This window comes from Bison bison, unplaced genomic scaffold (assembly GCF_000754665.1).
Source record: "Bison bison bison isolate TAMUID 2011002044 unplaced genomic scaffold, Bison_UMD1.0 scf7180017864141, whole genome shotgun sequence".
Lineage (NCBI taxonomy): Eukaryota > Metazoa > Chordata > Mammalia > Artiodactyla > Bovidae > Bison > Bison bison.
This window is the reverse complement of record NW_011494713.1, coordinates 7,132,891-7,159,159: the sequence shown is the minus strand read 5'-3', so window position 1 is coordinate 7,159,159 and position 26,269 is coordinate 7,132,891. Positions and strand designations below refer to the sequence as shown.

Below are 26,269 nucleotides of genomic sequence, written 5' to 3'. Positions count from 1 at the left end.
CTGAAATTACAGTTCTTTTCCCATCCAGAATTCATTGGTGAGGTATATTTTATTGAATGGCTACTCCATACCAGCTCCTAGAGATGCAAAACTAACCTTGTCCTGTAGGTTCTTACCATCGAAGGGGAGAGGAACGCTAGCCAATGTGGTACAGGTAGAGTGCTGAGAGAGGAGCAAATTCCAGCATTTGTGGGAGAGACAACCAAGCCAGAGTTACGGTTTTGAGGAAGAAGTAAGATCCTGTAGATGTCAGAATTAGCAGTTAGAGAAGGGTGTGTTGTGAGAGTGAGACGTGGAGGGTTGCGGGGGGGAGGAGGAGAAAAGTGGTTCCAGGTAGAGGAGTCATGTTACTGTGAGGATCTGGAGCACATGGGAGAACACACGTGGCTTTATGTGGAAGGAGCATAGATTTTTGAGGTAGTGATCAGTGTATGGTGTGGCTGGGAATGTGGGTAGGAGCCAAGATGGGAAGAGACTTACAAAGTGATCTAGTGTGTCTGGAGGACGGTGGAAATCGCTGGCTGTTTTTATTGTTCTTTCTATTTTGGGCTGTGCTGGATCTTTGCTGCAGTACCTGGGCTTAGTTGCCTCTCTCTCAGTGTGTGGGATCTTAGTTCCCCAACCAGGGATCAAATCCATGTCCTCTGCATTGAAAGGCAGATTCTTAACACCACCAGGGAAGTCCCAAGTGGCTGGTTTCAACCACAGGAGGAACATGGGCAGAAGTTTAAGGCACGTGGATGATTGGTACACTTATGAGTTAGGACCAACCCTCCATCCTGTCCATCCTACAAGTGGTTATCTGTTTCTGAAGTTGCAGCAGAGGAGAAGGTGGGAATGGGTCAGGGCAAAGCCATCCCTAGTGATGTAAAGAGGTCGCCTCCAAGTGCACAGCTTGCTCTGTGTATGCATGTTCAGTTGCTCAGTCATGCCTAATTCTTTGTGACTTCATGGACTGTAGCCCACCAGGCTCCTCTGTCCATGAAATTTTGTAGGCAAGAATACTGGATTATGGTTGCCATTCCCTTCTCCAGGGGATCTTCCTGACCCAGGGATCGAACCCACATCTCCTGCATTGGCAGGCGATTTGTTTACCACTGAGCCAAAAGAGGTCCCCTCAAAGTGCACAGTTCATTATATGGCAGAATAATTGGTTAAATAACACTTTATAAAGGATCAAGGCAAAAGATGTTCTCATCTCCCATCACACCATTTATTTTTTGGTCCTTTCCTCTGCCTCATTTTCCCACCTTAGAACAACAAGGTCACGCTCTTCCGCCAGCTGCAGCAGATGACATACAGCCTGATAGAGTGGCGGTCCCAGATCCTGTCTGGCACCCTCCCCAAAGATGAACTGGCAGAGCTCAAGAAGAAGGTCACAGCCAAGATTGATCATGGGAACAGGTAAATCAGGGATGACATCTATCTCACTGAGAACTTGGAAAAACCCAGTCACATTTAGGCAGAGGACACATCTCCCCAAGGGCTTGTGATCTTGGAGTCACAAAAGAATAGTGTGTACTGCTTTCTTTCAGCCTTGGGAGCCATTTAATTGTGTAGAAGAAACTGCCAGTGCCCTTCATGGGCCAGCACAGGCCCCGTGCTGGATCTCGGGTCTCAAGAAGATGACAGATGAGCAGGGCACCTGGGGCTTGAATGGAAGGAACTCCACTGCCAGACAAACACAGAAGGTCTGAGCATCAGAAACAGACAGTTTCTGGGACCTGAGATAATCTTTATTCTTTTTTAGATTTTTTTTTTACGCTGGAGTATAGTTGATTTACAATATTGTGTTAGTTTCAGGTGTACAGCAAAGTGATTTAGTTATACTTACACCTGTATCTATTCTTTTTCAGATTCTTTTCCCATACAGATTATTACAGAATATTTAGTAGAGTTCTCTGGGCTATACAGTAGACCCTTGTTGATGATCTATTTTATATATAGTAGTTATATATGTTAATACCAGACTTATCCCTCCTTCCTTCTCTGTTTGTTCTAACAGTGGATTTTTTTTAAATTTTTTATTGGAGTATATTTGCTTTACACTGTTGTGTTAATGTCTGCTGTACAATGAAGTGAATCGGCTATATGTATACATGTGTCCTCTCCCTCTTGTACTCCCCTTACTCCCATCCACCCCTCTAGGCCATCACAGAACTCTGAAAGTAGATTTAAAATCAGCAGCTTCATTCTCTCTCTTTCTCTGTGTCTTCCCCTAAGTGGGACTATTGTTTATGCTGTGTGCAAACCAGATTTGCCAGAATAGTAAAGCATGCTTTTAGCTTCTGTTATATCTTCAATAACCTCTAAAACCTCAGTAACCTCTTAATTAAGCTTCTCATTGGCCCCAGTGTATATGTAGGTTCCTGATATTACTGCCCTTTGGAAAATGAAAGATTGAATTAATTCATCAAAATTGATTGTGACCTGGGATTCAGCCCTCCTGCCCGGCTCTCTCTAAAACACTGGACTAGTTTCTCAGTTTTTGTTGATGATGCGTTTGACATTCAGTTTCAGTTTCTGTTGTTGTTCAGTTGCTAAGTCATGTCTGACTGCAACCCCATGGACTGCAGCACACCAGGCTTCCCTGTCCTTCACTGTCTCCTGGAGTTTGCTAAAATTCATATCCACTGAGTCGATGATGCCATCAAATCATCTCATTCTCTCCCACCCCCTTCTCCTCCTGCCCTCGGTCTTTCCCAGCATCAGGGTCTCTTCCAGTGAGTCAGTTCTTTGTATCAGGTGGCCAAAGTATTGGAGCTTCAGTTTCAGCATCAGTTGTTCTAATATATATCAGTCCTTCCAATATTCAGGGTTGATTTCCTTTCAGATTGACTAGTTTGATCTCCTTGCAGTCCAAAGGACTCTCAAGAGTCTTCTCCAACACCACAATTTGAAAGCAGTGCTGGGAGATTTCTTAAACAGCTAAGAGGGGATAAGCGGCTCCCTCTGGCACGTATGTTGCCAGTGTATTTTGAGTCTTGGCACAGAGTGGCATCAGCCTGGGGGCCCCTGGTCTCTGCTACAAGATGGTAACATCCCACAAACAGCAGGACATGCCTGCCTTCTATTTCAGCCCTTTCAAGCAGCTTGAGAATTAAGCTGCTCCATCGGTGCGTCCATGATTCAGTCTCTGAGAGGCCAACATGGGCCATCGCTCATGATCCTGGGTGGCCTGTGGGCCTGGCTCCCATGACAAGGGACCTGCCAGACTGAATCAGTTGATGGAGAAGCCATAAAACAGGGCAAAGGGAAATTAGGCATTTTTGCTTTCTTCCCAAAGACTTAGCACATGTCTTGGCACTATTATGCCTGAGTTTTCTTGGCATTTGGACATCCCCACTCCTGGATTGCTAGTGCCAGGAATGCTTTCTGGGAATTCAGATTGCAGTATCGTGTTTCAACCACAATCCCCAACTTCTTAGAACTAAGAACAGTTTTTTCTGCTTTGGTGTTGGGCATAAAAGCCGTGGTGGGATGGTGCCAGGCAGGGAGCCTATGGCCCTTACTATGGCCATGCAGCACCCAGAGCTACGTTTACTTAACACAGCCAGAGGTTTCCTGTGCTAGTTGCTGCAGTCAAAACTAACATTCATTGAAAGCATGATACATGCTAGATACTAGGTGCTTTATGTGCATTGTCTCATTAAATTCCCCTGTAATCCTGACAGTGTATTTACAGATGAGGAACCCAGGGCTTTGCAAAATTAAGTAGGTTACTCGGGGACTTCCCTGGTGGTGCAGTGGTAAAGAATCCGCCTTCCAGTGCAGGGGACTTGGTTTCAATCCCTGGTTGGGAAACTAAGCTCACGAGCCACAAATAAAGAGAAAGCTGCACACTGCAACAAAAGATCCTGTGTTCTGCAACTAAGACCTGACACAGCCAAATAAACAGTTTTTGTTGTTGTTGTTTTTTAAATGTAATCTACATTTATCACCTTGCTAGCAAGTGTTAAAATCAGGATGTAAATTTTGGTTCAGCTGACACCAAAGTCCGGGTTCTGAGAGAGATTTTGTGATACCAATGCCAGGACTTACTTCCTTGGTCTCCTTGAAGATAATCTTGAATGAAGTACTATCCCCCATGCCTGTGCTTTTAAGGAAATCAGGACAAGTCCCCCAGTATTTGAGCATTTGTCTTTCATAGAAGTTCCCATAGCAAAGTACAGATGATTAGGGGGAAAGAAGCATTGGTTAGAGTGAGTGCCAATTGGGACCAGATTACTTTGCATATTATTTACAAGTTTGGGTAACATTATCCTAAATTTTTTAGGTTTTGTTTGGAAAGAAGGCTGAAATTGAAGCGAGAAAATTCAGTGAGTTCTCGTCTTAACTTGTCCAGCACCCAGCCTTTCATCCGAATCCTCTGGGTTTTTCCATGAAAACTCTTATTTTCTATTTATGACTGTGCTGGGTCTTTGTAGCTGCACACAGGCTTTCTCTAGTTGTGGCGAGTAGGGGCAGCCCTCTAGTTGCAGTATTCGGGCTTCTCATTGGAGTGTCATCTCTTGTTGCAGAGCAGCGACTTTAGGCCTGTGAGCCCAGCACTTGCAGCTCCAGAGGTGGGGTTCAGTAGTTGTGGTGCATGGGCCTGGTTGCCCCAGGGTTTTTGTGGAATCTTCCCAGACCAGAGATCAAACCCGTGACCCCTGCATTAGGAGGCAGATTCTTAACCACTGGACCACCAGGGTTGTCCCTCCATGAAGAGTCTTCAGAAAAGAGTCTGCTCCTGGTGAGGAGAACCAGCTGACTACTCCTTTGTTTCCAGAATGCTGGGGTTGGATCTGGTGGTGCGGGATGACAATGGGAACATTTTGGACCCAGATGAAACCAGCACCGTTGCCCTCTTCAAGGCCCATGAAATGGCCTCAAAGAGGATTGAGGAAAAGATCCAAGAGGAGAAGGTGAGCTTCCTGAAATGTGCAGACCTTGGCCATGGAGGTTCCGTTTTTGCTTTTGCTTTTTTTGTTTGTTATTTTGCTCTTTTGTTTGTTTGTTTGTTTTTAACGAAGGAAAGGGAGTCAGTGACAGCAGAGGTGGCAATGTTGTTGAGAAGAAATATCCATTTTCTCATTTTAGAAGCAAAATATAACAAAAAGAACGAGTCAGCAGTATATGTTCTGACCTGGAAAGATTGCAAAGATATATAGTACGTGGAAAAGAGCAAGATGCAAGAACCACGTGTATAAAATACTGTTATATATATTTCAAAAAAGAATATACATCTGTGCTTACTTCTGTGCAGACTAACTCTGTAGTGATAGACAAGAAATTGACCAATAATGGATGCCTCTGAATAGAACTGGGTGGGAGAGAACCCTTTTGACTGTTTAAACTTTTGAATTTAGTCCCTAGATTATGATTTCTAAAGGAAATAACAATAATATTTACAAATGAAGTTTTTGAGAGATTTTAAAAATTGTAACTGGACAATAAATAAAAATTTGAAAGGTACAGAAAAAGAAAAAAGTCACCTACATTATGAAGCCCAACCATACTGATGTTTTGGTGTATGTTCTTCCAGTCATTCTGTTCTAATGAGTGAAGAGTACTATTTATTTTCTTTAATTTGTAGGTTTTATTTTTTTTTAGTACAGTTGTAATGACATTTCATTGCATTTCTGGATCTAATGGCTAACTGTGGCTGAGGACAGACCTGTCCAGTGGAGTCTTATTTACGATGAGAGTCATTCTCCCAAAGAATGATAATGAATCATGAATTTTATGCTTTTGAGGTTTCCCCAGAAGCCATTGTGAGAGAGATGAGAACGTCTCAAAGCCATTAAAACCATGAGTTATTATAACCTTTAGATATATGCTCTTTAGACAGCATTTATTGAACTATTTGGGTTTAAGGCCTTTCACAAGACCTTCATTAAAATAATAACTCTATTTTGCTCACTCGATTACTTGTCTCCTTACATTTACTTTCTTAGTAAGTGCTTGTTTTGGGTGGTACTGGGTTGGCCAAAAAGTTCGTTTGTGTTTTTCTGTGTCTTCCTTATGGAAAAACCTGAATGAATGTTTTGGCCAACCCAATAATTACATCTGGCCCCAGTTTGGAGGCCAGTGTCTTTGCCAGTGTTTCCCATTTGCTGAAACCACGATGACTTTCTCTCCTGTCCTCTGTGTTCAGTCCATTCTGCAGAACCTGGATCTGCGGGGCCAGTCGATCTTCAGTACTGTCCACACCTATGGCCTCTTCGTGAACTTCAAGAACTTTGTCTGCAACATCGGGGAAGATGCAGAGTTGTTCATGGCCCTCTATGACCCGGACCAGTCCAAGTTCATCAGGTAGTGGAGACCCAGGACATCTGCCATCAATCTTGTGAAAATACCCAACCTTCACTTCCCCACCTCCCTGAGGATTTCTTTGCTGCGTTTGAGAAGGGAAGATGGAGACGAAGGGGAGGATTTCAGGCAGTGGAAAATTAACCCCGTTGGGCTGCTATGCTTTTCTGAGTGACTACTGAAACAGTGCAGTAATAGTTCATGTTTTCACTGAGTCTTAGAAATCACACAAAACTCATCAGAATAAAGAAGTTGTGGTACATATATACAGTGGAATATTACTCAGCCATAAGAAGAAATGCATTTGAGTCAGTTCTAGTGAGGTGGATGAACCTAGAGCCTATTCACAAAGTGAAGTAAATGAGAGAGAGATAAACAAATATCATATGTTAACGCATAGATATAAAATCTAGAAAGATGGTGCAGATGCACCTATTGGCAGAGCAGCAGTGGAGACGCAGATGCAGAGAACAGACGTGTGGACACAGCAGGGGCAGAAGCGGGTGGGGCGAATGAAGAGAGTAGCATGGAAACGTGTATATTACCATGTGTAAAATAAATAGCCAGCGGGCATTTGCTGTATGAGACAGGGAGCTCAAACCTAGTGCTCTGTGACCACCTGGATGGGGTGGGAGGTGGGAGGGAGGTTCAAGAAGGAGGGGACATACGTATAGCTATGGCTGATTCATGTTGATACACGGTAGAAACCAACAATATTATAAAGCGCTTATCCTCCAATTAAAAATAAATGAAACTCATCAGACCAGGGATGAAGGGATTCAAAAAACTGTAGGAGAGGGGCGAGGGAGGGATGACCCAGCAGAGCACTGAGGGCTTTCGGGCAGTGAAACCGTCCCGTACGGTACTGTCATAGAGGGTGTGCGTCCTTTCACATTTTTTCCATACCCATGGAGTATCCAGCACCAAGAGTGACCCCTAATGTAAACCACAGACTCTGAGTAATAATGACGTCTCAGGGTAGGTTCAGCGATTACAACAATGAATCTACCACTCTGCTGGGGGTTGTTGATAAAGAGGGAGGCTGGGCATGGAGTGCTGTTGTTGTGTTGTTAATCGCTCAGTCGTGTTTGACTCTGCAACCCCGTGGACTGTAGCCTGCCAGACTCTTCTGTCCATAGAATTCTCCAAGTAAGAATAGTGGAGTGGGTAGCCATTTCTTTCTCCAGGGGATCTTCCCATTTCAGGGATCAAAGCTGGGTCTCCTGCATTATAGGCAGATTCTTTACCGCCTAAGCCACCAGGAAGCCCGGGAATGAAGTGGGGCATAGGAAAGTCTGTACCTTCCTCTCAACTGGCTATGAATCTAAACTGCTCTAAAAAAGTAATGGTTATAAAATTTCAAAGACTTTAAGGAATAATAGACTTTGTTCAACCTACAGTCATCTGCTGAGCAGCTAAGAAAGCATATTTGTTATTGAGAAGATGGTTAAAATTGTTTGTTTCTAAAATAGAAATCTTATGGGAGTGTGTTGATGTGGATTCCAGGGAATGGACTTGGAACAATTCTTATAAAATTATATTCCTGATTCAGCAAAGCTGAAATTTATACAGAGGATTTGAGATGAAAGAAAGACTCCAGATAGAATCTGGTGGAATGTACTGGGCACAGGCCCATCTTGAGTAGTGCTTGTCATGGGGCTGTACTCGGTGTGCCTCTAGGAACTGGGCTGCAGCCAGAACACCAGAGAATGGTCATTGGTGTGGTCTCAGTCCTGCCTGAATTTCACTGAGCTCTTCTGGACCCCCTTTGGACCCTATTAAGCCTGTACTGAGAGCAGCTTCCTCCCCACTCAGGTGCTCACCAAGAATATTTTTCTTTCCCTTCACCAGTGAAAACTACCTAATTCGTTGGGGCAGTAATGGAATGCCCAAGGAAATCGAGAAGCTCAATAACCTTCAAGCGGTCTTTACTGTAAGTCCTACCTATGTTTAACCCTTTCCTTAGTTTATGATGTTCGTGAGTACATGTGGTAAGTATATAGAAAACTTAAAAACTGAAAACATGAAAATTGCAATTCTCATAATCCCTCTACTAGGAATAATCCGCTCATTTATTCACCAAATATTTATTGAGCACCTCTTAGAGACCAGGCACTGATCTGGGCACTTGACATATATCAGTGAACATATCAGATAAGAATGTCCTGATTCTCGAGAGTTTTTTTTGTCCCAAAGGAGCAGACAATAATAAGCAGTAATCAGGTAGATGAGTACTTTGTACAGAATGTTAGAGTTTTGAGTGCTTTGGGAGAATTGGGAGTTTCTGCGCTGGGGGAGGCATGCTGTCTTAAATAGGTAAGTCAGGGCTGCTGTCATTGAGAAGGAGCTTTGGAGTAAGAACTTCCAGTTGAAGAGGATGTAAGCTGTGCAGATAGAGAGAGGAGTCTTCCAGGCCAAAGTTATTGCCTGGGCAAAGACCGGGCTAGACTTTTCTGTTGGCTTGTATTTTAATGGACTTTTCCCTCTGCTCTTCCATTTCCCCAAGGCAGGAGGTATGCTGCTGTATATGGACTGAGAGCCAGGAAATGTATTGAGCTATAGCTTAGAATCTGCTGACTCTTTCTCATAGGCTAGGAACTCTGTTGGGGTTCCTGCACTTTTTTTGACATCAGTGCTTGAAAAGCCCTGGAGCCGCTGCCAACTGCTCTGAGCAGTGGGTGGGTTTCCCAGCTCCCGTTAAGCCTAAAAGAGATACTGATGCCTCTTTCTTCCTTTTTCCCTTAAGCCACCCCCATATTTTGTCTGCTTATTCTTCTTAGTCCCTCTTACAGCAAAGAAAACAAGAGTCTAAGATTAAAGTACCAAAAGGACTGATAGGAGCAGTGGTCTGCATGTTACCAGATTCAAGCTTGCTCTGCTTGCCCCTGGACACGCCAGTAAGTCAGGAGACAAGGTGTTGAGGCAGTGAGTAACAACTTTATTCAGAAAGCCAGCTGACCAAGAAGGTGGCAGACTCAGTTCAGTCTCTCAGTCGTGTCCAACTCTTTGCAACCCCATAAATTGCAGTATGCCAGGCCTCCCTGTCCATCACCAATTCCTGGAGTTCACTCAAACTCACATCCATCTAGTCGGTGATGCCATCCAGCCATCTCGTCCTCTGTCGTCCCCCTTCTCCTCCTGCCCCCAATCCCTCCCAGCATCAGAGTCTTTTCCAATGAGTCGACTCTTCACATGACAGAGTTGTCATAGCAGACTAGTGTCTCAAAATAACCATCTTATCAGGGTCTGGATGCCAGGTTTTTTTTTATACAACAGGGAAGGGGAGGAAGTCCATAAGTCTTTCAAATATCTCCTGGAATGGCCAGCCTCTGGGAGGGGATGTGTTCATTTCTTCTGTCTTGAAGCCACTCACAGGTGGACAGGATCTGGATGTTTCCCTGAGCAAAGGGACTATGGTTTACCCTTCAGGCAGAGGGGCAGGTATCCCTGAGGCAGGCCATTATGTATAGACAGTATCCTTTTAGTGAACAAAAGCTATGGGAAGCAAAGGTTAAAGTAAACTGATGCAACGTGCAATCAGGTTCTGTTCTTCCCTGTAACACCAGTACAGGCTTATTCTTCCTCCTCCCTTTCCTTCCAACTTTCTGTTGTTCATTCCATCCATTAAAACTCTACCCCTGGGACAAGAGTGGTCTGTTTCTATCCCTGCACTGACCCATCCATACCTTTACCACCTAGTAAGTGTGGACAAGAGAGAGTCTAGAGCTCTTCCCCAAAACAGTATTTCCTCAATTCTGAGATACATGTTTTTTTCCCATGAAATAAAAAGACATTTATCAGTCAGTATGTACATTATTAAAAAATTTTTAATATTATTAAATTCTTGGTCCATCTTTTAATTAACAGTGTTTTAGAATAGCTGCAATTCACTCACCCTCCCTCCTCCCCCTATCAATTAGGCTCTTCCTATATGCAAATTCACATCCAACTTTTTCTATTCGATGAAACGTGACTGATTCCTTGGTCCTTAAACATTCTACAGAAAGTTCATTTGTAAATGACTGCATGTTATTAAATGATACCGGTGTGCCCCAGTAAATGACCGCATGTTATTAAATGATACCGGTGTGCCCCAGTAAATGACCGCATGTTATTAAATGATACCGGTGTGCCCCAGTAAATGACCGCATGTTATTAAATGATACCGGTGTGCCCCAGTAAATGACCGCATGTTATTAAATGATACCGGTGTGCCCCAGTAAATGACCGCATGTTATTAAATGATACCGGTGTGCCCCAGTAAATGACCGCATGTTATTAAATGATACCGGTGTGCCCCAGTAAATGACCGCATGTTATTAAATGATACCGGTGTGCCCCAGTAAATGACCGCATGTTATTAAATGATACCGGTGTGCCCCAGTGAATGTAAGCATGTTATTAAATGATACCGGTGTGCCCCAGCAAATGTAAGCAGGCACTTGTGTTGTGTGTGAGTCTCTCACTTCAGTTCAGTCGCTCAGTCGTGTCCAACTCTTTTCGACTCCATGGACTGCAGCCCACCAGGCTCCTCTGTACATAGAATTCTCCAGGCAAGAAATACTAGAGTGGATAGCCATTCCTTTCTCCAGGGCATCTTCCCGACCCAGGGATTGAACCCAGGTCTCTTGCATTGCAGGCGGATTCTTACCGTCTGAGGCACTTGAAGTCTTTCTGTTAACAGAAGCCTCAAGGTTGATAGTGTCATTGGTATATATTCCTAGCTTGGAGCCCTGAGTTAACTTGATTATAGAGGATAGATGTGAACTGATTGTTTAAAAAGTTCTTTCTTGATTCAGTAAAGAGGCCTTGGGAAGCTGTTTCATGAAAAGAATTTGAGATGCAGTTAAATCATTTCTGATGTTAAGGTGAATGAGTTATGTGAGCTTTGTGGGTTTACTCAACCATCCTAGGAGTACAAAAAAGCTTAGAGCATGAGCCACAAAAAGACAGAGACATTTCATCCACACATTTCTCATTAATCAACACACTCTGAGAAGCCCTCAGTGGATACCTCTCAGAAAACAGAGGAATAATTACAAAAAGCAGAGCATGTAAATTTCTGGGTTATAGTTGCCTCACAGGATTATTTGGAAGGCAAGATGAAATATCACCAGCCTGTGTGGATACAAAATAAATGTCAGTGTCTCTTAAGTTTTAATTTCATTTGGCACTGGAAGGCACCTGGTGCTCAGATATGCCCTGGCAGGATATAAAGTCGATGTGACAAAGGACCCTGAATAAGCTGGAGACTTGAGGATGAATATGATCTGATTTATAAATTTGAAGCAGGAGCTGGGGGATTTTTTTTTTATTCTTTTTTTTAATACAGTCATTTTCCTATGACGCAGTGAGAGTTCTTGGCTGGATGCAGATAGGGGAGGAGAGGAGTCATTCTGATATTTGAGCATTAAGGAGTATGCTCTGGGGACTTCCCTGGTGATCCAGTGGCTAAGACTCAGGGCTTCTAATGCAAGGAACCCGGGTTCGATCCTTGGTCAGGGAACTAGATCCTACATGCCCCAACTAAGAACAGTTACAGCCAATAAATAAATAAATAAAATTTAAAAAGTATGGTCTGAACAGTATTCTATTGTAGAGTCAATGGAAAGAAAGCGGAGGTGAGAGGGTGATGGAACGTGACCTCCTTTTTCTGTGCTCTCTGCCCCGTAGGACCTCAGTAGCACAGACCTCATCCGGCCCCGCATCAGCCTCGTGTGCCAGATTGTCCGAGTTGGCCACATGGAGCTGAAGGAGGGCAAGAAGCACACCTGTGGACTCCGGAGACCCTTTGGAGTAGCAGGTACAGAAAGAGCCCGAGATGGATGTAAAATGGTGTGGCTACTGGGGAGACAGTATGATGGGGGCCTAAGAAAAATTAAACGTAGAACTTAGGATCCAGCAATCCTACTTCCCTACGTTCAAACCAAGTAAAATGAGGGACTATATTTCTTTTAACTTTAAAAAAAATCTTTGATTGGAGTACAGTTGGTTTGCATGTTGTGTTCGTTTCAGGTGTATGGCAAAGTGTTCAGTTATCCATATACAGAGTGTTCAGTTATACATATACATATATTCATTCTTTTTCAGATTCATTTCTCATATAGGTTATCAGAATATTGAGTAGAATTCCCTGGGCTATACAATAAATCATTCTTGGCTCTCTTTTTCTTTTGCATTTTTTATTTTGTCTTGGAGTCTAGCCGATTGACAGTGTTGGGATAGTTTCAGGTGAACAGCGTGGGGGCACTCATCCATACCTATACATGTATCCATTCTCCCCCAGACCTCCCTTGCATCCAGGCTGTCACGTGACCTTGCAGAGTTCCGTGCACTGTATACAGTAGTTCCTTGTTGGTTATCCATTTTAAAGATAGCAGTGTGTACATGCCCATCCTTAAACTCTTGTTTACAGCAGCGCATTGGTCACAACAGCCAAATGGTAGGAGTAACCCAGGTATCTGTTGATGAATGAATGGATAAACAAAAGGGTCTGTCCCTACAGTGGAACAGCCTGAAGCAGTTGGAAAATTCCATCACATGCTTCAGCCTGAAGAAACTTTGAGGATGCTGCGTTAAGTGAATTAAGCCAGTCACAAAAAAGATGAATACTATATGATAACTCACTTTTATGAGGAATCTAGAATGATCACATTTACAGAGACAGAAAGTGGAATGGTAGTTCCTAGAGACACAGGTGGCAGGGTGAGGGGACAGAGGAGGTATTTTTTAAAGGCTTAGAGTTTCCGTTTGGGAAGAGGAAAACATCTGGAGGTGGATAATGGTGATGGCTGCATGACATTGTGAATGTTTTAATTTTAAAGACTTTTTTTGATGTGGACCTTTTTTAAAATCTTGATTGATTTTGTTACAATATTGCTTCTGCTGCTCATGTTCTGGTTCTTTGGCCACAAGACATGTGGCATCATAGCTCCCTGTCTAGAAATCGAGCCCCCACCCCCTGCATTAGAAGATGAAGTCTTTTTTTCTTCTTTATTAAAAATTTGTATTGGACCATAGTTGATTTACAGTGTTGTATTGGTTTCAGGTGTATAGCAGAGTGAAGCAGTTACGCATATACATATATCCACTCTTTTTTAGATTCTTTTCCCATATAGGTCAAAGTATTGAGTAGAGTTGCCTGTGCTGTACAGTAGAAGACAAGGTCTTAAGCACTGGCCTGTCAGAGAAGTCCCAGTGTGAAAGTTTTCAGTGCTACTGAGCTGTACATTTTTAAATGGTCAAAATGGTAAATTTCATGGTATGTATGTGTGCATGCATGCTAAGTTGCTTTAGTCGTGTTTGACTCTTTGCAACTCCATGGACTGTAACCTGCCAGGTCACCCTGTCCGTGGGATACTCCAGGCAAGAATACTGGAGTGGGTTGCTATTTCTTCCTCCAGCGGATCTTCCCCACCAAGGGATTGAATCCGAGTCTCTTAGGTCTCCTGCATTTGCAGGTGGGTTCTTTACTGCTAGTGCCACCCGGGAGGCCCCATGTTATATATTTATTTTTCCACAATAAAAATAATTTAAAAGAAAGAAAAGAGGGAGGAAGGAAAGAGAAGACCCAGAGACAGTGCAAGATGAACTTGGTTGTAAGTGTTAGCCTCAAACGTACCGCATTCACTACTTGGACCTGGCAGGCGCTTGCTTTTGGTGGTGCTCATGTAGATACCCAGTGTTTGTTTCTCCCCACCCCGCCCAGTTATGTATCTTGTACACAGCAAGCCTCTGGGTAAAGCCTCTGTTTGTCTATTGGAATCTTCCTTGCCTGCAGCCACGTATTGATCTTATCTGAATAAAATTCTCCTTGGAAAGCTGTTTGCCTGTTTAGGAAATTTACTCATCAAAGGCAGCATTGCTTTCAAAGAGGGTCGTTGGCTTCAATCAGACTCCATAACCTTCCAGGAGGCCCTGCATTTTCCTCTGTAGTTTGTTAAATGGAGGATATATATTTTTGGTCTTACTCTGACATTTTAGTTACTAAGTAGTCCTGAAAGCCATCAATCCTGCTCCTGGAACGAGGACCCAGAAACTCCACATTGTCAAGATTGACCTGTGGGTCACATGGCTGGTGATGCAGCCCCAGGAGGCTGTGTGCGTCGTGGGTCCCTTGAACCGCCCCGCACCCCTTTCCTCTCAAGGTTGGCCGGGTTGTGTCTAGAGGAGACAACACTATTCGTGATAGTGAATTAAAATGAAATCCCAGGAAAGGCAAGCAGCCTTGGCCCAGGACTGTTTAGCCACCTACACACCAATCTATTCCTTCATAGAAGTTGAAGGTGTTTTCAGGGTCGTTGTCCTTCAAACTGGGCTGAGATTGGAACATCAAGCTTGAGGCTTTTATTTGCTCCTGTGTTTCTGTGTGTGTGCGTGTGTATGTATGTTCAGGGCATGGAGATTAGTTTTAGCCTTGATGCCAAATGTCAGCAGAGGTTAGCAGTAACTAGATGATGTCCACAAATGCACTGCCTACTTGGGGGTTTAAATTCAAATTTTGCAATATTTGTGTGCGTGTATGCACTCACACACAATGTTTGCGGGGGTCTTTTAAGAGCTGACAGCAAGTTGATGTCATGCCTGCTTTTTACAGCTTCCTTACACTAACATTAATTCCCAAGCCTAATACATTATGTGTTTAGGTTACTTTGAGCAAGCATTTCCTCCTGGTTCCTTAGTTTTTCTTATGATTATTGCGTCATAGCTTGGAATTTCTTTTAATCTCCAAACAGGTTATCTAGGGCGTGGATTATTAGTGCATGTTTTATGACTAGCTTGTAATTTATTAACCAAGGCTTGATGGCCTCTTGCCTTGGGGCCTTGTCTACCCTCAGCTGCCTGTGGAGTCAGTGCCCCACTTCTTAGTTTTCTAGGGAGCAGGCAGAGTTTGGTTACATGGTTTGCCCTGTGATCACTGTTGGGTTCATACCCTGATTTTAACCATTAACACTTCTGACCTAGGGAAGATTACCTACATTTCCCTGTGGGTCAGTTTCCTCATCTCTCTTTTTTAAAATTTGTTATTTATTTATTTGGCCGCATTGGGTCTTAGTTGTGGCACACGGTATCTTCGTTGCATCATGCAGGACCTTTCACTGTGGCATGCAGGCTTAGTTCCTCTGCAACATGTGGAATCTTTGTTCCCCAACCAGGGATCGAGCCCACATCCCCAGCGTTGCAAGGTGGATTCTTAACCACTGGACCACCAGAGAAACCCCCTCTTTTTAAATTTATTTTTAATTGGAGAATAAGTGCTTTACAATGTTATGTTGGTTTCTACTGTACAACAATGCCAGTCAGCTATAAGTATACATATATCCCCTCCCTCTTGAGCCTCCCTTCTCATCTCTTAAAGTAGGGCTGATACTAATATTTGTATAAAAAAGATAATATACGCAGTGGGGTTAGCACAGTGCTTCCTTAATAGCTCTTCTCATATGTGAAAGAGCAAATCAATACGTGGTCTTCTAATCTATGCTGCTAATGACCTGCTGCCCTTGGTTTATGTGGAAACCGGGTGAGAAAATGTCACATCAGAGGGACAGTGGGCCACTTAAGTCATAAGTTCCTCTCCCAGGTCTTTTATTCTGTAACACTCCTGCCCCCCCCCCCCAAAAAAAAAGTATTCTCTTGTGTCTTAGAATGCGGGCTTAGTAAAAATTGTCAGTGTAAGAATTAAGCAACTTGGTCTAGTAGAATTTTTTTCATATTTATTATTTTTATTTATTTTTTTAAAATTGGAAGATAATTGCTGTACAATGTTGTACCAGATTCTGCTGTACAACAACATGAATTAGCTATGTGTAAACATACATCGCCTCCCTCCCACTGCCCATGCCGCCCCTCTAGGTCATCAGAGAGCAGCAAGCTGAGCTCCCTGTGCTGCACAGCAGGTCTCCACTAGCTGTCTGTTTCATACATGGCAGTGTAGATATGTCAGTGCCACTCTCGCCATTCATCCCCCTCTCTCCTTCCTTCTGCTGTGCCCTCAGGCCTCTTCTCTGTGTCTCTATTCCTGCAAGTAGGTTCAACAGTACCATCTTTCTAGATTCCATATATATGCATTAATGTAAGATACTTGGTTTTCTCTTTATGACTTACTTCACTCTGTATGACAGACTCCAGGTCCATCCACATCACTTACAAATGACCCAATTCCATTTCTTTTTATGGCTGAATAATATTCCATTGTAAATATGTACCACATCTTTATTCATCTGTCACTGGACATTTAGGCTGCCTGCATGTCCTGGATATTAGAGTTTTTAAAGAGGGTAGTCTGCAGGGTTGATCTGAGAACACCCAGACCCCTGCCAGGGACCCTGATGAATTACTCTTCTGCCAGCCTAGGGACACTGGGAGTCATCGTTGACAAAAAAATAAACATCTCTGCCTGCTCTGTCTTCCTCCAGGATTCTGTGTTTGCTGATACTGTAATTTTCCAGTTCCTCACTGAGGCCTCAAGTAATTAGCTTCTTTTTTTTTTCAATTTTATGTTTGTTTTTTTTTTAAACACCAAAAATATTTTGTATTGGGATATAGCTGATTAACAATTTTGTGATAGTTCCAGGCGAACAGTGAAGGAGAGACTAAGCAAATACTGGAGTGGGTTGCCATGCCCTCCTCCAGAGGATCTTTCCAACCTGGGGGTCTAACCCACATCTATTAGGTCTCCTATATTGGCAGGCAGGTTCATTACCACTAGCCCCACCTGGGAAGTCCAGCAATTAGTTTCTTTAATTAAGTTTTATCTTTTTCCTAGTGATGGATATTACTGATATTGTTCATGGCAAGGTGGATGATGAAGAAAAGCAGCATTTTATTCCCTTTCAACAGTAAGTACTTTGGCACTTACCCAGGTTAGTTGAGACCTGGGTTAGGCCTTTGGGAGGTGCATTTACACAGAACCAAGTGCTCGGAACCTTTTGCCCGGTTAGACGAGGAAAACTCTTGACAGAAGACTATATTCAAAATCCTCGTATTAGACTGCAATTTAAGAGAGTAACCTAACTTCTTCTGATTCTACAGAAATGACTGAAGCAGTATAAGGGACACATCTAGCAGGTTATGGTACCGTGTAAATGCCAGAGTCTGCCTGTACTTTGTCGTATGGAACGGTTATCACAGAGGACCAGGAATTAAGTAGGACAGCACAGGGCTTCTCAGGCTGTAACCTGCTCATGAAGCACCTGGGATCTTGATGGATGCATGCAGAATGCCATCTGGTGGGTCTGGAGTCTCCATCTAATAGGCTTCTAGGTGATGCTGCTGCAGGTCTGGGGAGCACACTTGGTGAGAGTGAAGGGTGGACTAGTCCTTGGGTTCCTGCGAGTGGAGGAAAGCCGGCCCAGGAGTGCCTGGAAGGATGCCCCCTGACCTGCACTCAAGCCCCCTTACTGAGCCTTGGGAACTGGAGCCCTGAGTGGGCCACTGGGGGACGCTGCAGAGCTGTTCTCCATCCGTGTAACTGAGTGAGCGTGCCTGTGAACATCACGACTGACCCCAGCAGGCACGTGCCACTTAACCTCACACAGGCGGTTTTGGGAGCATTGCTGTGTCTGACTCCTAACGAGACAGTCATGTCAGTGAGGAAAGATGATTGTCTCGGCCAGTGTAGAGCCACTACCACAGATCAGTGTGATAAACTGAGAATTCCAGAAACTAGACCCAGGGATATCTGAGTTAATGTGATTTTATTAATAATAAGTAATGGGTTGGCCAAAAAGTTCGTTCAAGATTTTCCATAAAATGTTATGGAAGAATCCCCTAACAAACTTTTTTGACCAACCCCAATAATATGGTTATGTTATTTTTAAAATTATTTTTAAATGATATTTAAAAATCAGTGGGGAAAGATAAGCCATGCAAAAACTATTGTTCAAGATTAGCCAGCCATTTCAAAAACTAAGTTAAATCCTCATCTCCCAACTTAAACCATCATAATTTCCAGATGATAACACATAAAAGGGTAAGAGCCAACAGTCTTAAAGTACTATAGGAAAATAAAAGTTTTATACCATGTGATGTGTGGGAAGTCTTTCTGAGTCAAATACCAGAGATTTGACTGAAAAAAAGAAATTGATTTAACCACACAAAAATTTTAAACAACTTATACATAGAAAAAGTTTAATAAAACCTTGGCAGTTTGCTGTGTCTTGTAGAATACAATAAATATTAAAATACATAGCATAGACATGAGTATATAAACTATAAAAACATGCTTATGATAAAGATAATTTTCATATCTATGAATGTTGTTTCTCTATATATACATATATTATTAGGCACTGTGCATATATGTACTAGGAACAGCATTCATGAATATGAACTGTTAGTTATTCAGCTGTGTCTGACTCTTTGTGACCCCATGGACTGTAGCGCACCAGACTCCTCTGTCCATGGGATTTCCCATGCAAGAATACTGGAGTGGGTTGCCATTTCCTTTTCCAAGGCATCTTCCCAAACCAGTGATCGAACCCAGGTCTCCTGCATTGTAGGCAGATTCTTGAACATTATATGAAATACTATATGGTAACATGATACAATGGCTTCGCCAGTGGCTTAGCAGTAAAGAATCCACCTGCCAATGCAGGAGACCCAGTTTCAATCCCTGGGTTGGGAAGATACCCTGGAGAAGGAAATGGTAACCCAGTCCTGTATTCTTGTCTGGTAAATCCCATGGACAGAGGAGCCTGGCAGACTACATTCCATGGGGCTGCAAAGAGTCAGACACAACTTAGCAACTAAACAACAAAAAAATATGATACAATATTATGTGTGTATATATAAATAATCAAGGCAGCATTCATGGAATGAAATTTAATCTGCTCCATACAAATAATATAAATAATTGTAGAACAGGAGCAGTATTATGGATATGAATTGTCTCCAATGCATTTCTCTGTATTTGTCTCACTTTATGAAGTGGGTTTCTGGTTTGGTTATGTGCCTCCCGCTTACTTTCAGAACCAACTCTTTCTAGCAGTTGTGCTGAAACACTGAGTCCTCAGATTGTCTCCACTACAGAATAATACAAGCTTTGTGTCTCCGAGGAGCCCAGCCCTAATTTGATTACTACTCACTTTGCAGCCGGCAACCACTTTAAAGCCTTCACGATGCAAATCGTGGCCTCTGGCATTGAACTCCCAAGATTTATGGCAGAGCTTTTGTAACTTAACCTCAGAAGCTTTACAGCAATTGTATTGGGAGAGTTTTGTACACATATCCTGCTAGACTGAGAGGGTGTCATTCGAAAACAACGCATTCTGCGGCAATCCCACTTTTTAGGAACATAGTGCAGTGTGGTGGTGGTGGTTTAGTCCCTAAGTCTGTGTTCAGCTCTTGCGACTCCATGGACTGTAGGCTGCCAGACTCTTCCATCCAGCCTGGGATTTCCCAGGCAAGAATACTGGAGTGGGTTGCCATTTCCTTCTCCGGAGGATCTTCCCATCCCAGGGATTGAACCCGGTTCTCCAGCATTGCAGGTGGTTTCTTTACCGACTGAGCCACCGTGCTCCTGTACTGCAGTATGCTTCCTGTGTATTTTCAGGATACAGGTCTGAACCCTGCAGAGCAAGCTGGCCTGTGTGTTGTGGGCAAGAGACCAAAACCACAGCAGAGAAGACTGGCGACCATTGTTCTACACAGGCTGATAGGGAGTTCCCAATAGTGCTTGTGCTTTCCATAGAATGGGGGCTGTGCTTCCCTCTTTGATCACCCTGTAAGAATCTCAGCCTGATTTGATTGTTAACGTGAGGCTTGTTTGCTGGTGCCTGTGGCGTTGCAACCCTATATATAGTTCGTCATCATCACATGGGATTCTACAAACACCATCCACAATCCATTGCATATGCAGCACTCTGGTACACTGAGTGTTGGCAGTAGGTGGGAGCTTTCAAGGCATGTGTTTTCAGGTCTCTTTCCTTACAGATGAAGAAACTGAAGCCTGAAGGGGAGACTTTGGCAGAGCTTACTGTCAAGTAGAACCAGAACTGGGGGCTGAGTCTCTTGCCCCTGCTTCCACCCTTCTACAATTCCATTCCTTCAGCCTCTCCCACCTTGGAAAGCACATCAAGCACTGCCTCTGGTTTCAGTCTAATCATTTGACCATCAGTTTTGTTTGTTCCTGAGTTGCTTTTTTTCCCCTTTTTCCCCCCAAGTCATTTTGAGATGAATTTGCTAAGGTAGGCACCCAGTGGGGAAAATAAAGATGGAAAGTATCCTGTAGTTAGGTTGCTTTACTATTTATATTTTCAAATGATAGGCCCATCAGACCCAGCAGTATCTGAGGCTCTGCTGCAGAGACTTCCTCTTTTTGTCTTACCAGTTATTTCTCATTTTCCCAGAATTGCCATGGAAACGTATATCCGACAGAGGCAGCTAATCATGTCGCCCCTGATAACATCCCATGTGATCGGGGAGAATGAACCACTCACGTCAGTCTTGAATAAAGTGATAGCAACCAAAGAAGTGAATCACAAAGGACAAGGTACTCGGCCCTGTGTACCAAGCGGGGAGGGGGCTCTGGTGGGGCTCGGGAGTGGTGGCCCTCAGAGCTGAGTCCTTGGACTCTGGCCCTTTCACTATCTTTGTCTGATATAAAACAGACCCTGCTGGGGACTGCCCACCTCAACTTCCGACTGACACTGACGGCAGTTCAGACTTGAGAGCATTGTCTCGCAGCTGTATTTTGTGAATTGTGTAGAATGAATTCTCATCTGATAAGTCTCACTTTTGTCTGCTCTATGATCCCAATGCTCTAAATTAAGGCACAAAGAAAAAGAGTTTGAAGATAATTATGTTCCACTCTCTGTATAGGTTTATCCCATTACATTTCCAAAAACTGCGAAGAGAGAGACCAAAGTCATGTAAATGAATATGATTTCATATAAAATAATGGGCTTTCCAGCCAATCATTTTTTCATACCTCCATATATCATTTTGTTGACTTAGTTTTGCTGATTGAAACTAAATTTTAATTCGGGTAACAAGGGAAAATAGTTAAAATCTAGATACCAAGGTAGTGATGATTGGGGGTCAGTTTTTGAAGACAGAGTTACTTTTCTTTTTAAACCACCTTGTAACTGTCTTCTGAAGTGGAAGCAATTAGGAAACGTTATTTTTGGCATATTTAGTTTGCCATCTATTGACAACTATTGCCATCTATTGTTACCCTGAGTGAGAAATAGATGTGAGGAAACACATATTCTAAAAATGAATAACCAAATATATTTCTGTTGTTTTAGAACTCCTAACCTAAGGATGTAGTTTATTAGAGTGAAAAATTCTTAAACTAATTAAATTGCTGCGTCTGTATAATTTTTTTTTATCAAAACTGTAAGAAAATATTCCTTCTCTTCCTTCCTAACAAAATACTTTTCAAATGTTTTCATGCTCTTCATAAATATTTTTGTGGCTGTGTAATATTCCGTTGCTTGGATTATTTTTTTTTCTTCCCAAGCATGGAATCCCCTAGGTAAATACTTAAGTACTTTCTAGTTTGTCACCATTATAAATTTAAATAACTCTGGTGTGGCTATCATTATATATGAAGATATATAAGATATACTATAAAAGATACATACTGCTGCTGCCAAGTCGCTTCAGTCGTGTCCGACTCCGTGCGACCCCAGAGACGGCAGCCCACCAGGCTCCCCCGTCCCTGGGATTCTCCAGGCAAGAACACTGGAGTGGGTTGCCATTTCCTTCTCCAATGCATGAAAGTGGAAAGTGAAAGTGAAGTTGCTCGGTGGTGTCAGACTCCTAGCAACCCCATGGACTGCAACCTACCAGGCTTCTCTGTCGATGGGATTTTCCAGGCAAAAGTACTGGAGTGGGTTGCCGTTGCCTTCTCTGAAAGATACATACTATCTTTTTCATATTTAGGACTATCTCCCCAAGAAAATTCCCGGAAGTAGGATTTCTGGATTAGATGATGGGAATAAGCTTATGACTGGAGACGCACATGTTACCAGAATGCTTTCTATAGATGGGCACTAATTACTATCTGCCTGCTTGGCAAACTGATGTTTAAAATTCTTTACCTGTTTGAGGGGTGAAAAGTTGACTTCTATAACTCTGTTGCATTAAAAAAAATGACTTGAAATTATCTGGCACTCATATGTATTTATAATTTTCTAAAGTTTTCATTCTCAGTTTTTATAAACTCTTTGTATACTAAAGGTCGTAGTCATCTACTTAGGATGCATACTTTTTAGTTTCTGGCTAGCCAAGTATTTATAAACTTCTTGTATTTCCTGGTGAATTGTGTATTCGTGTTTTGTTTATTTGTAATCTGAATATTTTCCATCTAGTGAGTATAAACTCATAATTTCTTGGAAGTATTTCGCCATGCCTTTTATAGTTGTATATAGTGTATGCTATCTGAAGTATACCTTTTGTGTTTTTATGAATATCAAAATTTCAGCTTGTATAGATAATTATTTTGCTTTTGTGATTTCTTCATTTGTTTCAATATGTAGAAAAATGGTTTAGAAAGCTGTACACTTACTTTTTTAATTTCTGGTCTGTTTTTCCATTATCTTTTACATTAGGAATTTATTTTAATGAAAATGTGTGGTGAGAGGTTAGATTGATTCTGCTCTGAGTAGAATAGAATATTCCAGTACATTTATGGAATTGATCCATTGTTTCATGATTTGTTATGTCTTTTTTGCTGTATGCTTAATAGCTGTATATAATAGTACTTGATTTCATTGTTTTCATTGATTTAGATATCTTTACTACTAATATCACTCATTATTATAACTTCATAGTATTTTGGTATCTGATAGGGACCATCTTCCCCCCACCCTCCAGAGCAAACATCTGTTTTACCTCTCTGTCAAATTCTCAAAGAAATCCTGCCATGCTTTTGTTGGGAGTGTCATTAAAATTCTAAGTTAACTGGGGGAGAATTGATGTATTTACAGTAATGTATCTGTGTATTAATACCAGGCATATATTTTTCTTAACATTCGAGTGTGCATTTATTATATAGATCATAACAAAGAGCTAAAATTTTGTCTTTTTTTTCTTTAAAGGACTTTGGGTGTCCTTGAAGCTATTGCCAGGAGACCTCACGCAAGTTCAGAAAAATTTTTCACACTTGGTTGATCGATCCACAGCTATCGCACGGAAGATGGGCTTTCCTGAGATAATCCTTCCAGGTAAATGCTTTGCTTGATTCACCTGTTATGCATCCTCTAGGACTTTTCTTCCACGTAGCCATCACTTTAAAAAAGTTTTTTTATTCAAGTGTAGTTGCTTTACAATGTTGTGTTAATTTCCACTACAGCAAAGTGACTCAGCTATACCTATACATATATCCACTCTTTTTTGGATTTCCTTCCCATTTAGATCACCACAGAGCAATGAGTAGAGATTCCTGTGCTATACGTAGGTTCTTGTTAGTTATCTGTTACACATAGTATGGATAATGTTTGCCTAGAGAATTCCATGAACAGAGGAGTATGCTGCTACCGCTGAGTCGCTTCAGTCATGTCCGACTCTGTGCGACCCCTTAGATGGCAGCCCACCAGGCTCCCCCATCCCTGGGATTCTCCAGGGAAGAACACTGGAGTGTGTTGCCATTTCCTTCTCCAATGCATGAAAGTGAAAAGTGAAAGTGAAGTTGCTCAGTTGTGTCTGACCCTCAGCGACCCCGTGGACCGCAGCCTTCCAGGCTCCTCCGTCCATGGGATTTTCCAGGCAAGGGTACTGGAGTGGGGTGCCATTGCCTTCTCCCAGAGGAGTATAGTGGGCTACAGTTCATGGGGTCGCAAAGAGTCGGACATGACTGAGCAACTTAAGGCACATATGCACAGATAGTGTATATACGTCAGTGCCCATCTCTCAGTTCATCCCAACCCCTTCCCCCTCTGGGTGTCCATACATTTGTTCTCTATGTCTCTGTGTCTATTTCTGCTTTATAAATAGGATTATATATAACAGTTTTTTCCAATTCCACATATATGTATGAATATGATTTTTGTCTTTCTGATTTACTTCACTCTATATGACAGTCCCTGGGTCCATCCATGTCTCAACAGATGACCCATTTTTTTTTCCTTTTTATGGCTGAGTAATATTCCATTTTATGTACGTACCATATCTTCTTTATCCATTCCTCCGTTGATGGACATTTAGGTTGTTTCTATGTCCTGGCTATTGTAAATAGTGCTGCAGTGACCATTGGATTGCTCTAATGGGACCCTCGAGGCAACATGGATCAAATTTCATCGTTTACAAGTTGCAGTTTCTTAGAAAACTACCCAGTATGCAAGCCCAAGAGAGCGCTTTTAAAAGTAACTCAAAATTTTCTCTTTGCTTTCTCTTCCTTTGTGTTCTGCACAAGTCCTTCTGAAATACTTCCTAGACCACCCATTAAGTAGCACTAAATAGCAGTATCTCTGCCCCGAGAATTACTTGATTCATCTGCAGGTGCCTATTCTCATGATGACATCACCAACACTGTGGGCTCCTTGACAGGAAACTTCAGCAAGGTGCCCGCTCAGCTCAGACTCAGCTGGACCTTCTGTTCCGTTGGCTTTAGCTCCAGCTGTGTTCCTGGCTTTCCCCTTACTCGTGGTGATAGGAATATAAACGTTTTGCAGTTTCCTACTGTAGTTTCATCTTTCTTGCCACCACGTGATAGTGATCTGCATATGTATTCTTGAGAATTCATTAATTTGACCCATTTACTTTCTTGATCATTGTAGTGATAAAAGAACATCATCCCCTTGAGGAACTTTATATATATGTATTATATGACCTAAATCAAATCCCTTATGATTATACAGTGGAAGTGAGAAATAGATTTAAGGGCCTAGCTCTGATAGATAGAGTGCCTGATGAACTATGGAATGAGGTTCGTGACATTGTACAGGAGACAGGGATCAAGACCATCCCCATGGAAAAGAAATGCAAAAAAGCAAAATGGCTGTCTGGGGAGGCCTTACAAATAGCTGTGAAAAGAAGAGAAGCGAAAAGCAAAGGAGAAAAGGAAAGATATAAACATCTGAACGCAGAGTTCCAAAGAATAGCAAGAAGAGATAAGAAACCCTTCTTCAGCGATCAATGCAAAGAAATAGAGGAAAACAACAGAATGGGAAAGACAGGGATCTCTTCAAGAAAATCAGAGATACCAAAGGAACATTTCATGCAAAGATGGGCTCGATAAAGGACAGAAATGGTATGGACCTAATAGAAGCAGAAGGTATTAAGAAGAGATGGCAAGAATACACAGAAGAACTGTACAAAAAAGATCTTCACGACCCAGATAATCACGATGATGTGATCACTGACCTAGAGCCAGACATCCTGGAATGTGAAGTCAAGTGGGCCTTAGAAAGCATCACTACGAACAAAGCTAGTGGAGGTGATGGAATTCCAGTTGAGCTATTCCAAATCCTGAAAGATGATGCTGTCAAAGTGCTGCACTCAATATGCCAGCAAATCTGGAAAACTCAGCAGTGGCCACAGGACTGGAAAAGGTCAGTTTTCAGTCCAATCCCAAAGAAAGGCAATGCCAAAGAATGCTCAAACTACCACACAATTGCACTCATCTCACACGCTGGTAACGTAATGCTCAAAATTCTCCAAGCCAGGCTTCAGCAATACTTGAACCATGAACTTCCTGATGTTCAAGCTGGTTTTAGAAAAGGCAGAGGAACCAGAGATCAAATTGCCAACATCCACTGGATCATCGAAAAAGCAAGAGAGGTCCAGAAAAGCATCTATTTCTGCTTTATTGACTATGCCAAAGCCTTTAACTGTGTGGATCACAATAAACTGTGGAAAATTCTGAAAGAGATGGGAATACCAGACCACCTGACCTGGCCTCTTGAGAAATTTGTATGCAAGTCAGGAAGCAACAGTTAGTACTGGACATGGAACAACAGGCTGGTTCCAAATAGGAAAAGGAGTTCGTCAAGGCTGTATGTTGTCACCCTGTTTATTTAACTTACATGCA

General features: G+C 42.4%; 1 protein-coding gene across 1 annotated transcript in view; it reads left to right on the top strand.

Annotated features, from left to right (window-relative positions):
* The window catches only part of DOCK5 (dedicator of cytokinesis 5), a 206,948-nt gene that overhangs the window by 63,833 nt on the left and 116,846 nt on the right, over positions 1 to 26,269 (top strand). The window contains exons 7-14 of the mRNA XM_010840180.1: positions 1,256 to 1,404; positions 4,772 to 4,907; positions 6,140 to 6,297; positions 8,146 to 8,227; positions 11,968 to 12,097; positions 17,060 to 17,132; positions 20,643 to 20,785; positions 23,340 to 23,465. Coding sequence (XP_010838482.1) covers positions 1,256 to 1,404; positions 4,772 to 4,907; positions 6,140 to 6,297; positions 8,146 to 8,227; positions 11,968 to 12,097; positions 17,060 to 17,132; positions 20,643 to 20,785; positions 23,340 to 23,465 — 997 coding nt within the window. The remainder of the gene's footprint in view (positions 1 to 1,255; positions 1,405 to 4,771; positions 4,908 to 6,139; positions 6,298 to 8,145; positions 8,228 to 11,967; positions 12,098 to 17,059; positions 17,133 to 20,642; positions 20,786 to 23,339; positions 23,466 to 26,269) is intronic.